This window comes from Cotesia glomerata, linkage group LG3 (assembly GCF_020080835.1).
Source record: "Cotesia glomerata isolate CgM1 linkage group LG3, MPM_Cglom_v2.3, whole genome shotgun sequence".
In the NCBI taxonomy this organism is placed as follows: domain Eukaryota; kingdom Metazoa; phylum Arthropoda; class Insecta; order Hymenoptera; family Braconidae; genus Cotesia; species Cotesia glomerata.
Genome location: NC_058160.1, coordinates 8,934,660 through 8,949,630, shown reverse-complemented (window position 1 = coordinate 8,949,630; position 14,971 = coordinate 8,934,660). Strand labels below are relative to the sequence as shown.

Sequence of the window (14,971 nt, the reverse complement as noted above, 5' to 3'; positions counted from 1 at the left end):
ATGAGAACATAAATAGTTTGAAATAAATTTTGAAAATAATATTGCTGTCACAGGATTAATTAGCAATTATTTAATGAAACTTTTTATGGAAGAAATTTTATATCATTAACAAGCTACTAGCAACCTTGCAGTCACTGTGTGACTGCCGTGACTTGTGAACTATAAATCCTTTATTAAAAAGTTGATGTGACGTTTTTATTGTTGTCGCTTTTCGTTGTTATGGTAGCCACTTTGACAACAGTTACCATGACAATAATTATTATAGCAACGGTTACTATGAAGACGGTTACCATGGCAACGGTTAAATATTAATGAGTAAAATTTGTACAAAAATTCATTTTAAACTGTCGATAATAAATATTTTGAAAGAGGCGCGCAAAGCGCATTCGATTTTCCAGTAGATAAAAATTTACTTTATTAAATAATGACTTATGTTAAATTGCACTGTACTTTCTTAAATATTGACGTTTTTAAAGATATAAACTCACCCCGATGTTACACTCATCAAAAACTTTTATTTGAGTACCCACATGCATTTTGATATATTTTTCATATACACATATATATAATATATATAAAATATATGAAATATTGATGTGAGTACTCAAATGAAAGGTCTCGATGAGTGTAATGTCAGGGTGAACTTATATCTTTAAAAATGTCAATACTTCACAAGATATAAGGTCATTTCTTAATCATGTATCTAGAGATAGAGTATTTTCAAATGCAGCCTAAATACTTATCATAATAAATTGACTATCGGTGAGAATGATATGAAACCTTGAAAGGGCTCAAATGCAAGTCAAGACCTTTGCAATGACACTAAATTTCACTAAAAAAAAACAATTTTTCCATACGACTATCCTGGACACAAAATTTTTCTTATTCTCTTAATAATATAGATTAAAAAATTTTTCGTAATATATATTGATTTTTTTTAATGCTTCACTAAAAAAATTACAAAATTTGAATTTTAATTATAAATTAGTTATTTCTCATTTTAAGGACAATCAAAATAAAAATTCACTAATATATTTATCATTTATTTTTTTTATTAATATTTACATTGGCAATAGCAAAAAAATTGTTTATGACAATATAAATATTTTGAAATAAATTTAAAAAATAACATTGTCACAGGATTAATTAGCAATTATTTAATGAAAATATTTACGGAAGAAATTTATAGAACTAAAAAAACTATTAAAAACTCCAAAAAATTAACATAAAATTCTCACTAAATAAATTTATTTAAAAAAATATCAATGAATTCTCATCAACTTCCTTAAATAAAAAAAAAAAAAAACTACCGTGATTCCGTTCGAGAATCGAACCCGGGTCTTTCATAATAAATTATAACCACAGAATTACATTTACCAGCGTTGCAAAAATATACGAAGACCAAGAGTCACGAAACGTTGCAATAAAAATGAGTGTAGAACGGCAAGCGCATTCATTTATTTAAATAATACAAGTCTAAATCATAAGAATATATTTACCGCTTGGGGTCCTGCGGTACATAACACGGTCAGGCGCGTTTTGCCCTCGTTTACCCATTTTATGTTATCTATATATTTTTATTTTTATTAGTGTTTTTTGTTGTTGGTCCGTGGGTTTTTTCCATTCACCTTATTCGATACACGTTGTTCGCAGACTAGACGTCGCTTTTATGCCGCGGGCTGCAGACCGTGTGTATGATATCACGGATGAAAGAATAAACGGATAGTTTTAAATAAAAGTGATACGAGGAGAAGCGCTAAGTCAGAAGGGAGGAATAAAGGAAAAAGTTGTTTTGCAAGTGCAGTTGTGCAGTGAGTGCATGTTGTGCTGAGGGAAAAGGCTCTGTACAGAAATAGACGTTTGAGGAAGCGTTTATTTTACTCTCTCTACATATACTACACACTATTTACTGCAAATAAAGTCCGCTACATCATCTTATTATACACTTGATCCGTTATGAGCACTTTAATGCTTTAATGCTTTAGAGTTACTGCCCTCTACAGTAGTTTATTTATTTTTAGACCTGGTGCCTCTTATTTTAGGAGCTTTCGCTATTATTAGCTTTTTGTTGCGACACACAAGGGTTATTTTTATTTTTTTGGTCACTCAGAAATTAAATAGAATTATTTTAGTCAGAAATTTTTTGTTGCGGTGAAAATTTAATTAAAAAATTAAATAGAAAATCCAATCAAAATTATCACACTGGTTTGATTACTTTTAATTTTTCGGCAATAAAGAACCGTAGTAATTTGGCCGCGAACATCAGGATCGAAAAATGTTTGCTTGTAAAGTTTAATGTTAGTTTTAATTGCTCACAATAATTAACGGCGCTACCTCCAGTTTTTATTTCGAGCTTACGGTAATAAATTAGGATTTTTTATTTATTTATTAAAAATTTGTTTTTTATTATTATTACACTGACAGCTAGGAAAATTTATTAAGTCTTAACAAATTTATTTAATTAGAAATTATTTATTAATTTATTAAGTGTAAAATTTTATGTTTTTTTATATATTTTTTAGAGAGGTAGAAAATATTTATTGTTAATAAATATTTTTAAATTTAAATGTGTCTAAGTTTTAATATTAAATTAATACTTTGCACTATCAAATAGTTTTCTGTAATTTATATTTGAATTAAAAAATCTTTGAACAGTTTAAATTTTTATTATAATTTATATTAATATAATAAGAAAATTATTTAGAGGTTTTTTTTTAAATTTTTTTTTGCTTAGAAAAATTATTTAAATAATTTTTTAAAATTATACAATTTAGGTAGTTTTATTTTTTTTTAAATACTAGCAACCTTGCAGTCACTATGTGACTGCCGTGACTTGTGAACTGTAAATAAATAAAATTTTGCTTTATTAAATAATTACTTTTGTTAAATTGCACTGTACTTTCTTAACTATTGATGTTTTTAAAAATATAAGCTCATCCCAATGTTAAACTCATCAAGAGCTTTCATTTGAGTACCCACATGCATTTTGATATATTTTTCACATATACTGTATATCTATAAATTTTTATGTTTAAAATAAATTTTTTAATTATATTGGTTTTATTTATATGGTAGAAGTACCGGTTTTGGCCATCTTAGGGCCATTTTTGGCCACTTGATATTTTAGTTAATTTGTAAAAAATTTAACTATTCAAGTAGAATTTTTATAGAATTTATGAATTAGTACATTTATACGAATTGAATTCATAAAGTCTTGCGCTTATAGAAATATTTATACAATAATTTGAAAATAAAGTGGCCAAAAAAGGTACACTAGTCACAAACGGTACTTTTGCCCTATACTAGACAGATTTCTTCACTTATGAGACCTGCAATTTCTTTAACTGAAACTTTCAATGCTCTTTAAAAATTTTTTTTTTCAAATCAATTATTATTCATTTTTGTAAGAAAGACACGGAAATATTATAATGATTGCACATTGAAAGTTAGAATAAATATTAGCTAGAATAATTATTTGGATAAAAAGTGCATGCCAATTCGATAGAATTGAGAATCTGTGCAAGTCAAAACAATACTCTAATTAAATTTCAAGTCTAGATCTAAAAATGTAATTCTATAAAGCGCCCAGCGGAGCGGACGAGTAATAGCTAGTATGATATATATAAATATTAGAGTGTGTCATTTTAAGGCGATATTTTTGTTTTTACTGATATACCAGAAAATTTGCTAGTTTATAGGAAATAAAAAATTATGCCGCCGTGCTAAAGGGTTTAAGTCCAATAGCGGCTTAGCTCATCAAAAAATTCGATTTCCCATTTAAATAACACAGGAAATATTTTTTTTTGTTTCAAGTGGATTTTTCGTTATTAAAAAAATTTTTTTTAAAAAAACCTTCTTATGGCTTTTATAGGAAATTAAATTCTCTACAAAATTATCTCTTTAATCGAAGACTGTAGAACTACTAGTTTCGAAGTTATAGCCCGTCGAACGGTAACATTTAAAAAAATACACATTAAATTCCATTTAATTTCCAATTTATTACTCTTACATAAATAATTTAATTTTTTTGTACATTGTCGAGCATTTAAATTTTAAATCAAAATATTGACTCGTTTTAATACAATAATCTCAGTCAAATTATTGTTAATTAATCGTTATAATTACAAGCAATATATTCCTTAAAAATATATTGCTTAAGAATTTATCTGTTTCGAGAACAATTTTCACTCAGCCGGACAGAAACATCAGGACTCCGCCATATTTGTATTTTCATTGTTTTAGTATACATAAAAGCATGGTATTGTGCGCCTTCAGCGATCCAAGCTCCTCGACAGGATTTAGAATTTATGAAAGACTTACTGAATTATAAGAAAATAAAAAAGAATTTTTCAGAAGTAGCATCGAAAAAGTTCAGCAATCACTTGTAGTATTATCTTTCTGAACAACTTATTCGTTTGTTATTATTTTATGATAATGTTAGTGTAGAAATCAAAGTAAATTTAATTGAATCGATTCAGAAAAAAAAAGTCAAATTAGAAACTTTGAACGATTTAATGAAAAAAATTATAATATTAATTCCTTCTTAAACAAACAACTGTATGATTTTGCGTCAGTAGTGTTGTTGATTATTTTTGAAAGGTTGGAACACCCAACCGATTTTTTAAATTTACGTTCTGATCAGTAAATATCTGACAAAAGTTGCAATACTTGCTTAAAAAATTTTTTTAATTTACACGTCATTAATGATGCTGCGGAATGGGCCGTCTAACTGATGGAAGCCTACAATAAAAGCTTAACTGCTGATGAAGAGCAGAAGCAATACTTATTGCAAGTTGTAGCTATGCACAGAAAAAAAATTCCAAATGCTAACAAGTAGACGTTAATGTTACCATTTTTAGAAGAATAAAAAAATAAAATTTTTTGTAATTATTACGGTTAATTAATAATAATTTGACTTAGATTATTGTATTAAAACGAGTCAATACTTTAATTTAAAATTTAAATGCTCGACAATGTACACAAAAATTAAATTATTTATGTAAGAGTAATAAATTGAAAATTAAACGGAATTTAATGTGTATTTTTAACTTTCCGCTAAGAAAATCGAAGATTTTCAAAAATCGGGAAGTTATTGTTTTCACCCCGTTTTGCAAAAATCGAGTTTTCATCAGATCTAGACGTTTGAAGGTCACAGGAAGCTTCCCTGAATATCCCCGCGAGGTTGTCACGGTATCTGCATGTATGTGTGTGTGTGTGTGTGTGTGTGTGTGTGTGTGTGTGTGTGTGTGTGTGTGTGTGTGTGTGTGTGTGTGTGTGTGTGTGTGTGTGAACTTTGGAACGGCTTGACCGATTTCATCGTGGTTGGTGCCATTCGAAAGGGCTTGACCAAACTTAGATTTTGAAAACTATTTGGACCGATTCAGATCAATAGATTTTGAGAAATCTTCAAAAAACTGAAAAAAAAATTTTTTTCAAATGTGGTTTTTTTGGAATAACTTTTAAACGGCTTTATGGTTCAATTCCAAAAACTAATCAGCTCTTAACCTCGAAAAACCACGTTGATCGCCACCAGTCCAGTCAAAATCGGTTGATTCGTTCGAGAGATATCGTGAACGAAAGAAAACCGAAAAAAGTGTTTTTTCGGAATAACTCCGAAATTCCTAGCGCGATCAATTCAAAATTTAAGATTCTTTGTGAGGCTTGAAAAACTACGTCGAATGCTGGCAACCGCGTGAAAATCAGTTTATTCATTCAAAAGTTATTGCGGTTTAAAAATTCAAAAAATAGTGTCTTATCAAATCTCTATCAGACTTTTGAGCTCGAAGAGCTCAAAAGCATAAGAAAGCAATCTCTTTGAGCTCGGAGAGCTCAAAATAACCCATAAATTGTATTTTTAAGCTCGAAGAGCTCAAAAACATCATTGGTGCAATTTTAAGCGTCTAAGTATGGAATTAGCGGGAAGTTGCAGGGATGGCCTTTAGGGTCAACCGTTTTCCTAATTTTTTTAAATGTTATCGTTCGACGGGATATAACTTCGAAACTAGTGGTTCTACAGTCTTTGACCAAAGAAATAATTTTGTAGAGAATTTAATTTCCTATAAAATCCATAAGAAAGTTTTTTGAAAAAAAAATTTTTTAACAACGAAAAATCCACTTGAAACAAAAAAAAATATTTCCTGTGTTATTTAAATGGGAAATCGAATTTTTTGATGAGCTAAGCCGCTATTGGACTTAAACCCTTTAGCACAGCGGCATAATTTTTTATTTTCTATAAACTAGCAAATTTTCTGGTATATCAGTAAAAAAAAAAATATCGCCCTAAAATGACACACCCTAATAAATCTATGAAAAATTGATGCGAGTACTCAAATGAAAGGTCTCGATGAGTGTAATGTCGGAGTGAGCTTATATCTTTAAAAATGTCAATAGTTCACAAGATACAAGGTCATTTCTTAATTATGCATCTAGAGATAGAGCATTCTCAATGCAGCCTAAATATTTATCATAATAAATTGACTATCGGTGAGAATTATATGAAACCTTGAAAAGGTCCAAATTCAAGTGAACCTTTGCAATGACACTAAATTTCACTAAAAAAAACCGATTTTATCATATGACTATCCTGGAGACAAAATTTTTCTTATTCTCTTAATTAAATAGATTATAAAATTTTTCTATCAAAATTGTTAAGAGAAAAAATAATTTATGTTATTGTTACTTTATATTTTTTTCTGTGCAATAAAATATTTACTAAAAAAAGCTCTAATTATTTTATTTGAAAATTGAATAATTTAACCTTATTTTGATTAATAATAAAATTAATATTAATTAATATTTGACAGAAAAAAAGTTAAAATAGTGTTAAATGTAAAAATAAAATTTAATGAATCTAAAGACAAGCGAGTGTTTAGTTGGCTTATTGGGGGATATTTTGTTGACAGGTTAATTAAAGCCTAATGAAGGTAGACAGGCGTCACACACGATGATAAAATGTAGGAAGATGAGGTCGAGAGCGGTAGAAGATATTCCTCGGAGGAAGTGTCAAGAGAAAGAGAGGTTTCAGCCTTAAAGTTTTCGAAATAAGTAACGATGTAGACTCTGGTGCCTTGGCCATCACCGTAGTCTTTCCTGTCAGTGATATTGCCGGTGGGCTGTATTGCGAGCCGGTACCAGTGCGGGGAAACTCTCAAGGAAGGATAAGAGGATAAGAGGAGGACGAGAAAGTAAATAGCCGAGGGGACCTCGAGAAAAGACGTGCCGGGTTATACTACCGCTATATAACGACCAAGACCGTACATCGAGGAGGCTTCTCACTCAAAGAAGCAGAGGGTGAAGGCTCACGCAGAAAATCGCCGAGCGATGAGCGATTTACAGGCCACCCTCGAGTTCTCCCTCGAGCTTTGCAAATTCTACAATGTTGATCTCTTTCAACGCGGGTGAGTCTCCCCTTTCTTTTTCTTTTTATTCTTCTTTATTCTTTCGATTTATGTTTGTTGGTAAATATTTTACTACTTTTTGCATTTCGGCGTTTATTATTTCGGAAACATGTTTTGATACAAGCTTTTAATTAATTTTTTTTTTTAATCAAAGTTTAAATTTTAAATAAAATAATAAGAAATTTTTATTTTTTTTTGTAACTATTTTTAAATAAAACTCAATTATAAAAATTAGAAAATAAAAATTCAAATTTTTATTTTACAGAGAATTAATAATAAAAACTAATTAGATTTTAAAATAATCGAATTTTATTAAAATTTTCGGAAAAAAAAGTTTCAATTAAAATTTTGAATTTTTTATCAATAATTTCGAGGGTAATACTTTAATTTTTCAACTTTAAATTATTTTAAAATATTGATTTTTGAATTCATAAATTTTTTTAGAAATTTTGAAGTTTCATTTTTGGAAATAAAATTTATTTCTGTCACTAGTTTACCAAAAAATAAAACATTTTGAAAAAAACAAACATGAATAAGTCAATTTTTTGTTTTTTAGGCACTAATTAATTTTTATAGACTAAAAAACAAAAAATTAACTTAAGAAAAAAATTTAATGAAAAGTTTTTTATTGACTCAAAATAAAAAATTCTTGAACCAAAAATTTGTTTTAACAAATTTTACTTAAAAAAATTTCAATCTTTTTTTTTTTTTTTTTTAATTTGTTTTTATTTTTTATTTTTTGTTTTTATTTTTTGGGCTGAGCAGAATAATACACTTAAATATTGAAAATATTCATTGGTGTACGCCGGACTCGAACCCGGTCCGAAGCTTTGGTAAGCAAGGGCCGGATCCGATAGGGCTACTGCGCGCCTAATTTCAATCTTATTTGAAAATAACAATGAAATTTTTTAGTGATTAATAGAACTTAAATAAAATAGAATTATGATTATTTTATTTATTGAAAAATTGAATAAAAAATAAATAATTGATTTATTCAGGTACTATCAAATCCGAACAGCTCTCAGGGTATCACCTAAACTGCCAATTAAAGTGGAAGTCGATCAACTCCGTAATCGTGAGTGTTTCATAATTAATCAGTATAAATATACATAGTAGGATTTGGAATAATAATCCGATTGCCAATAATCGATTTCATAATCGGTTTACGACGGAGGCTAAACATCTCATTATTAGAACACCTTTTAAATAAATACAGACTTACTAACCCTCTTTACGACAGATGAAAGATGACATATAATAATTATAATTCATAATATGAAATATACTTCCTCAAATTCTCATCTCCGATCAGAATTTTCATAATTGCAATGATAATAAGCCTTGATATTATATTTGCTGTTTATATTATGCTTGCTCAGATAAGCGCTCGTTAGAGAACATGGACCCGCCGGGAACGAGCAAGCGTTTCCAGATCCTCTACAGGAACGAAGAAGTGACTCTAGGAACATCCGTGCTCTTCCGCGCTCACGTGCTCGTGCACAGTCACAAGATCGAAGAGGCTCTCTCCCGGACTCACTTCAATCTCGGCGTCGAGCTATGGTTCAGCGAGCCCACCCAGCCGGGAAATATGGCATGTGTGTCATCAAGGTGATTTTTCATCTGGTTTTATTTTTGAATCACTCGTTTGTTTTCTCGAGCGTGAATCTACTCTGAGATACTACATGTTTGTTTCTGTTGTGTTTACTCTGCAAAGTTTACTGGCATATTTATATAAAAATGTTTTATTAAAATCGAGAAAAATTATAAGAAAAAAAAATAGTACTGGTCTATGGTTTAAAAATTTATTTTTGAGAAAAAAAACAATTTTTTTTCGGTAAAAATTGCTCCAAAAAATTTTATAATAAAATCATTTATTGTTTATCTTGATTAAACAATTTTTTATAAAAACAATTTTGTTTTTTTGAAATATTAATCAAAAATTGTTTTTTTTTTTCTTTATTTTAATTGCGAAAGTTGAGGTCTGGTGGATTGAAATAACTTTAATTAAGGATCGAGTTTAAAGAAAACAAGTTGTGGGTTTTTAAGAATATTGTTGTTTGTTTTATTTTTTGTAAGGATTGAATTTCCGGATTTTTATGCAAAAGGATTCGTAATTAAAGTTGGATTTAAATTAATTAAAAAAAAAATGATTGACTTTGTTATTTTTAGTTTTATTTTGTGTTAAAAATTTCTATATTTGTGATTTAAAAAACAAAATCATATTTTTAAGAATACTTCATTTCTTTTAGATACAATAAAATTCGACATCAAGAATATTATCTTCCAAATTTAACAATATTATTGATTTCCTTCAGGAATTGCAAAAAAAAATTTTTTTTGATACATTTAAAAGAAATTTTTACTCGAATATAGGTCATCTTTAAAAATAATAAATTTGTTGAATTGGTAAAATCCCTAAAAGAACTTTTTTTTTATCCTCTTTATTTTGTTTTTTAACTCACGAGTGAATTTATAAAATTGATTCGAATAAAATATCTCAAAGGAATCGTAAAATTTTGCAGAAAATATTTTTATTAAATAAAAAAACCTTTTTCATAAAAACCCATGATTTTATTTGTAAAAAATCAAATTGCCAATAAAAAAAAATGAACTTTAATTTTATATCATTCTATATCCAAAATATTATTTCAAATGAAAATAATAACAAATCTACTATTTTTCTCGGCACCAATCGTAACTCAAAAAGCTGCCCTCGATACCCATAAGCGTGCCGTCTAATTTTTCGAGTGTAAATCAACATTTTTTTTATTTTTCCAAACAACAAACACAATACTGAAATCTTGAGCTTCGGAATTGCCAGAGCTTTTAATTGGACCAGTTTTACCTCGGGTTTTATATTCCAACTTAGTTTTTTTATCCATCAATGATTTTTTTCTTGTAGAAAAACTCTTGAGAGTAAACAGAAATAGAAAAATGTAAAAAAAAACTTAGGATCGGCGTTGCGGTAAAACTCTGAGCTGAGAGTCGAATTAACGAGTACAACTAATGAAAATAATTATTTGTAGAGCGTTGCAGCTGAATTTCGTACCAACAAAGGGGCTTCACTATCATTTACCGGTGCTCTTTGACTACTTTCATCTGGCAGCGGTATCCATAACGATCCACGCCTGTCTCGTCGCGCTCCATCAGCCTTTCGTTAAGTCAGTATTCTCTTCCTTACTATTTTATTCATTTATAAATTCATACTCTCTATATAAATAAACAATAAGTAATAAATAAAATGAATAAGTAATTTACCCATCTTGTTCGTACGCTTCATCTTCAGGAAGAGCATACTTCACTATGTACAAAGCTGGTGAGTTACAGAGTAAAGGATGAAAAATTTATGTAAATATAAAATCATAATAATAAAAAATTTTACAGCGCACCTAGGAGTGGAAAACCTTGGTTACAGTTCAAACAGCCAACGGCTAATGGCGCAGACAGTACTGCCTTCTTGAACATTGTAATTATTCTATTAATTTTATTATTAAGGGGTTTTCCCTTCCGTAGCTACGAGAGCTTTCACGGAAAATTGTTATAGAGTCCTGAATAATTTATACTATAACTGTAGACTCTAAGTATCGAGTTTTGGTTAAAATATAGAGGTCAAAACTATGCTTTACATTAATAACAAAATGTCTCAAAGTTTAATTTAACAGTCAAAATATTGAACCATAAATTAACCAGTTAAAGAGTTTTCTAATGTATACTATGTTCATATATGACCTGATATGGTTTAATATGTCTATATATAATTTTTCATATGCATATTTGATCAAACGTGTTTTGATATTTTTTTACAAAAGCCTATAATATAAAAAATCAGTCATATAAAAACCATATATGATCATATAAAGCCATATATGGCTTGATATGTCTTTGTATGGCTTAATATGCCATTATATGACTTGACTTGTCCATAAAAAGCCAAATATGGCATATTTATATATGGCTTAATATGTTCTTATATGAATCTTTATGTGGGTTTATATGTCCTGATATGGCTTGTTATATCTTTTTATGACTTTACATATTCATATAATGCTTTATATGGCCATATATGACTTGACATGTCCAAATAAGACTTGATATGGTCATATATACCCATATATAATTTTTGGTATGTCCTAATATGCATATATGATAATATATGATCATACATGGCTTCATTTGATAATATGTGATCATATATAACTTCATATGATAATATATGATTATATATGGCCGAATATGATCATATATATCCATATAAACTTTTTTTATTAAAACTAGTATCAAAAATATCCGACAGGTAGCACATGATAACTAAATTTTCTCAATACAGGAGAGTTAACTTTGAAGCTATAAAGTTTTAAAATAAAAAAAAGCTTATCTGACGTTGTTTTTTAGTTTAATAGGCCTCTAAATTAATTTCTGTTTTAATAAAACATTAATTGATATAATAAATTTTTTAATTCTTTTAATAACAATGATTTGGTAAGTATTAATATTTAAAATTGAAAAAGGAAACAACGACAAGATGCGTAGGATCAACAGCGCGAACACAGCACGCGCGAGCGACGCAAAGGGAAGTCACGCGAATATTATTAACAGCTCGCGAAAACTTGCTGAATGACATCGCAGACTTGGCAAGGCTCTTGCCGTCTCGAGAGCAGCGGGATCTGGAAATCGCCGAGCGTAAGCACAAGGAGGCGAGCAAGATGATTGACACCGACGAGGTTGACATCGCACAACTTTGCGCACAAAATATCGTCCTCTGGCACATTTTCCTTGAGGCTTTCTCCAAGCAGGAGGCTGTGCACCAGCATTTAGCTCGGATTCACCATCAACTTCGCGTTAGTTTCTCATTTTTATTATTATTATTATAATCATCTTTTATAATTCCAAGAAAATTAGAAGAGATTTTCTTATTAAAAAACAGCTCCTAGAATTTTTCAAGCGAAAAATTTAATTGAAAATTGAAATAAATTTTTTTTTAATAAATTAAATTTATCGAGTCCTTATTTTCTTTTTTAATAATTTTTTTTTTAACTTGTAAATAAATTGTAGATCATAAAAATTATTCTGAATAATTTTTTTTTAAATCTATCAAAAGTTTTTAATCAAATATTTTAAATAAAATTAATTTTTTAATCAATAATTTTATAAAAATATTACAATTATTTAACAAAAATTTTTTAATTCAAAAGTTTTTCCTTAAATCAAATTAATTTTAAAAATCTAACTTGTACATTATGACATTTAAAATGAATAGATCCTCTATAACAAAGATGAATATTGAATGACATTAAAATTGACAGGTTAAACGGTTCTCTGAAGGGTTCTTTGTCCTCGAGAATCCACGAACATCAGCGGCAGGCTGCTACGATGCAAATTATCAATCTTATCAAGCGGTGAGTGAAGCGGCCCGGAGATCGCGTTACTTGGCGGCTCTTCCACCCTTGCCGGTTCACTGTCCTGAGCTTGACGGCGATCTCAATTCCCTTCCTTTGATATTCGAGGACAATTACGCCGACATGCAACAGAGGCATCGTAATAGCGGTAAATATTTTGCGCAATAAAATAAAAAAAATAATAACTTTACCCTAAAGAATAAAAATATAAAGGAAGAAATTTATTTATCTAATCAGAAATTTATTTTAAAAAGTTCCCAGCATAGAAGACTGCAGCTGCGGGATATCCGCGATCCTGGAGTCCCGCGGGTCCAGCGTCTGGTCGCCCCGCAGCGAAGGAGCCGCCCAGGACATCGCCTCGATCCAGGCCAGGCTGTCTCTAGGACCAACCTCGCTCCCAGCTCGTCACAGCAAGTCCTTGGACCAGTTGGGCCCTGAAATAGCCAGCCCGCAGCCCAGAACTTCGCCGAAAACGCTTCCGAGGTCTGCGTCGACACAACTATTCCCTCGGCAGCGGTCAGGAGGACGCAATCCAACTCCGCCGACCTCAGTGCCCTCCAAGGGGAGGTCTCGATCCCAGGCTCCGCTTCACACTGCTCGGAGCACCACGCTCTTTCCTCCCTCGGGTCAGCAGCAGGCTTTCTCCGCGCCGAACCCGTCTCTAGGTTTATTAATTTGCGCTTTCTTGAGTTTCTGCTTCTCTGCTATCTTTTTATTGATCCCTCTCTTTAATTTTAGAAAATTGTTTGGTTACTCGTCTTGATATTTCAAGGACAATTGGTGTTCAATTTTTGAGTAATTATTTGAAATTTTTCATTAAAAATTAATTTTTAATGTCATAATAAAATTTTTCAAGCTTTTTGGTAAGTTGAAAAAAAAATTGATTTTTATTGAAAGAAAAAAAAAGGGAATTTTTTTAACTTTTTGGAAAATTTTTAAAAAATTAATTTGATAAAAAAAAATATTTTTATATTAATTAATAATTAATTTTCCTTTTAAATTTTTAACTCCTCAAAAACTAATCAGCTCTCAACATAAAAAACCACGTCAATCGCCACCAGCCCGGTTGAAATCAGTCGTTTCGTTCGTAAGTTATCGTTGTCAAAAGAAAACCGAAAAAAGTGTTTTTCGGAATTACTTCGAAATTCCTAGTCCGATCAATTTAAATGAAAATTAAGTTAACCGACATCTAAAAATTTTTACAATTTTTTTTATTGAAAATTTTTATAGAAAAAAATTAAAAAAAAAATTGTAAAACTTTAAGTGCAATAATTTTTGATAAATATGTTTTTTTGTTCCAATTTAATGAATAAAAATTATAAATGTTGGCTAACTTTAGTTTTATTCAATTTAAACATAAAGATTCTTTATGAGGCTTAAAAAACTGCACCGAATGCCGCAAACCGCGTGAAAATCGGTTCGTTCATTCAAAAGTTGTTGCGGTTTAAAATTTCAAAAAATAGTGTTTTATTAACCCTTCGTTACTCGCGCTATAAGCAAATCGCCGCCTAACAACTACTTAACTTATAGAGACTCACTATAGTGCAAGCGAGAAACTAAAAAAGACGCGAGTAACGAAGGGTTAAACATCTATTAGATTTTTGAGCTCGAAGAGCGCAAAAGCATAGAATAGCTTACTCTTCAGCTCGGAGAGCACAAAATAACACATAAATTATATTTCCGAACTCGAAGAGCTCAAAAACGCCATAAGTGCAATTTTAAGCGCTTAAATATAGAATTAGCGGGAAGTTGCAGAGATCGCCTTTAGGGTCAACTGTTTTCCTAATTTTTTTTGCTAAACTAATTTTAATTCGTTAATTTTAACTGATCAATATCTTCACGAAAAAATATTTGTGAAAACATAAAAAAATTTATATCCACATATATATCTAGACACTTTCGCGGAAAATGTACAACATTAATTGTGAGAAAAATTTCTAATTGTGAAAAAAAAAAAATTCCGTATGTCTCGACACCTTACTTTTTTTTTTTTTTTTTTTTTAAAGAAGTTTATTTGCATATGAAAAAAATACATTTTTGTGTTATAATAAGCTGCAAACTAAAAACTTAAAAACTAGCTTTACGACATTATACACTTTGGTTTTAACTTAGTTACTAGTCTCCTTGATTGGAGCAGCTAAAACTAATTCTTATTTCCAGAAAAAAAAAAAAAAAATT

At 29.6% G+C, this 14,971-nt stretch overlaps 1 protein-coding gene across 4 annotated transcripts in view; it reads left to right on the top strand.

Moving 5' to 3' along the window:
- LOC123261944 (protein FAM135A) overlaps positions 1 to 14,971 on the top strand; it is a 53,351-nt gene that overhangs the window by 22,193 nt on the left and 16,187 nt on the right. For 3 of the 4 annotated variants that reach the window (XM_044723845.1, XM_044723843.1, XM_044723844.1), the window contains exons 2-10: positions 6,903 to 7,397; positions 8,396 to 8,472; positions 8,777 to 9,005; positions 10,424 to 10,558; positions 10,684 to 10,713; positions 10,782 to 10,863; positions 11,906 to 12,235; positions 12,701 to 12,941; positions 13,048 to 13,458. In XM_044723845.1, the coding sequence (XP_044579780.1) occupies positions 7,321 to 7,397; positions 8,396 to 8,472; positions 8,777 to 9,005; positions 10,424 to 10,558; positions 10,684 to 10,713; positions 10,782 to 10,863; positions 11,906 to 12,235; positions 12,701 to 12,941; positions 13,048 to 13,458 (1,612 nt within the window). In that variant the 5' untranslated portion in view covers positions 6,903 to 7,320. The remainder of the gene's footprint in view (positions 1 to 6,902; positions 7,398 to 8,395; positions 8,473 to 8,776; positions 9,006 to 10,423; positions 10,559 to 10,683; positions 10,714 to 10,781; positions 10,864 to 11,905; positions 12,236 to 12,700; positions 12,942 to 13,047; positions 13,459 to 14,971) is intronic. The other variant, XM_044723846.1, reaches the window with a different exon arrangement.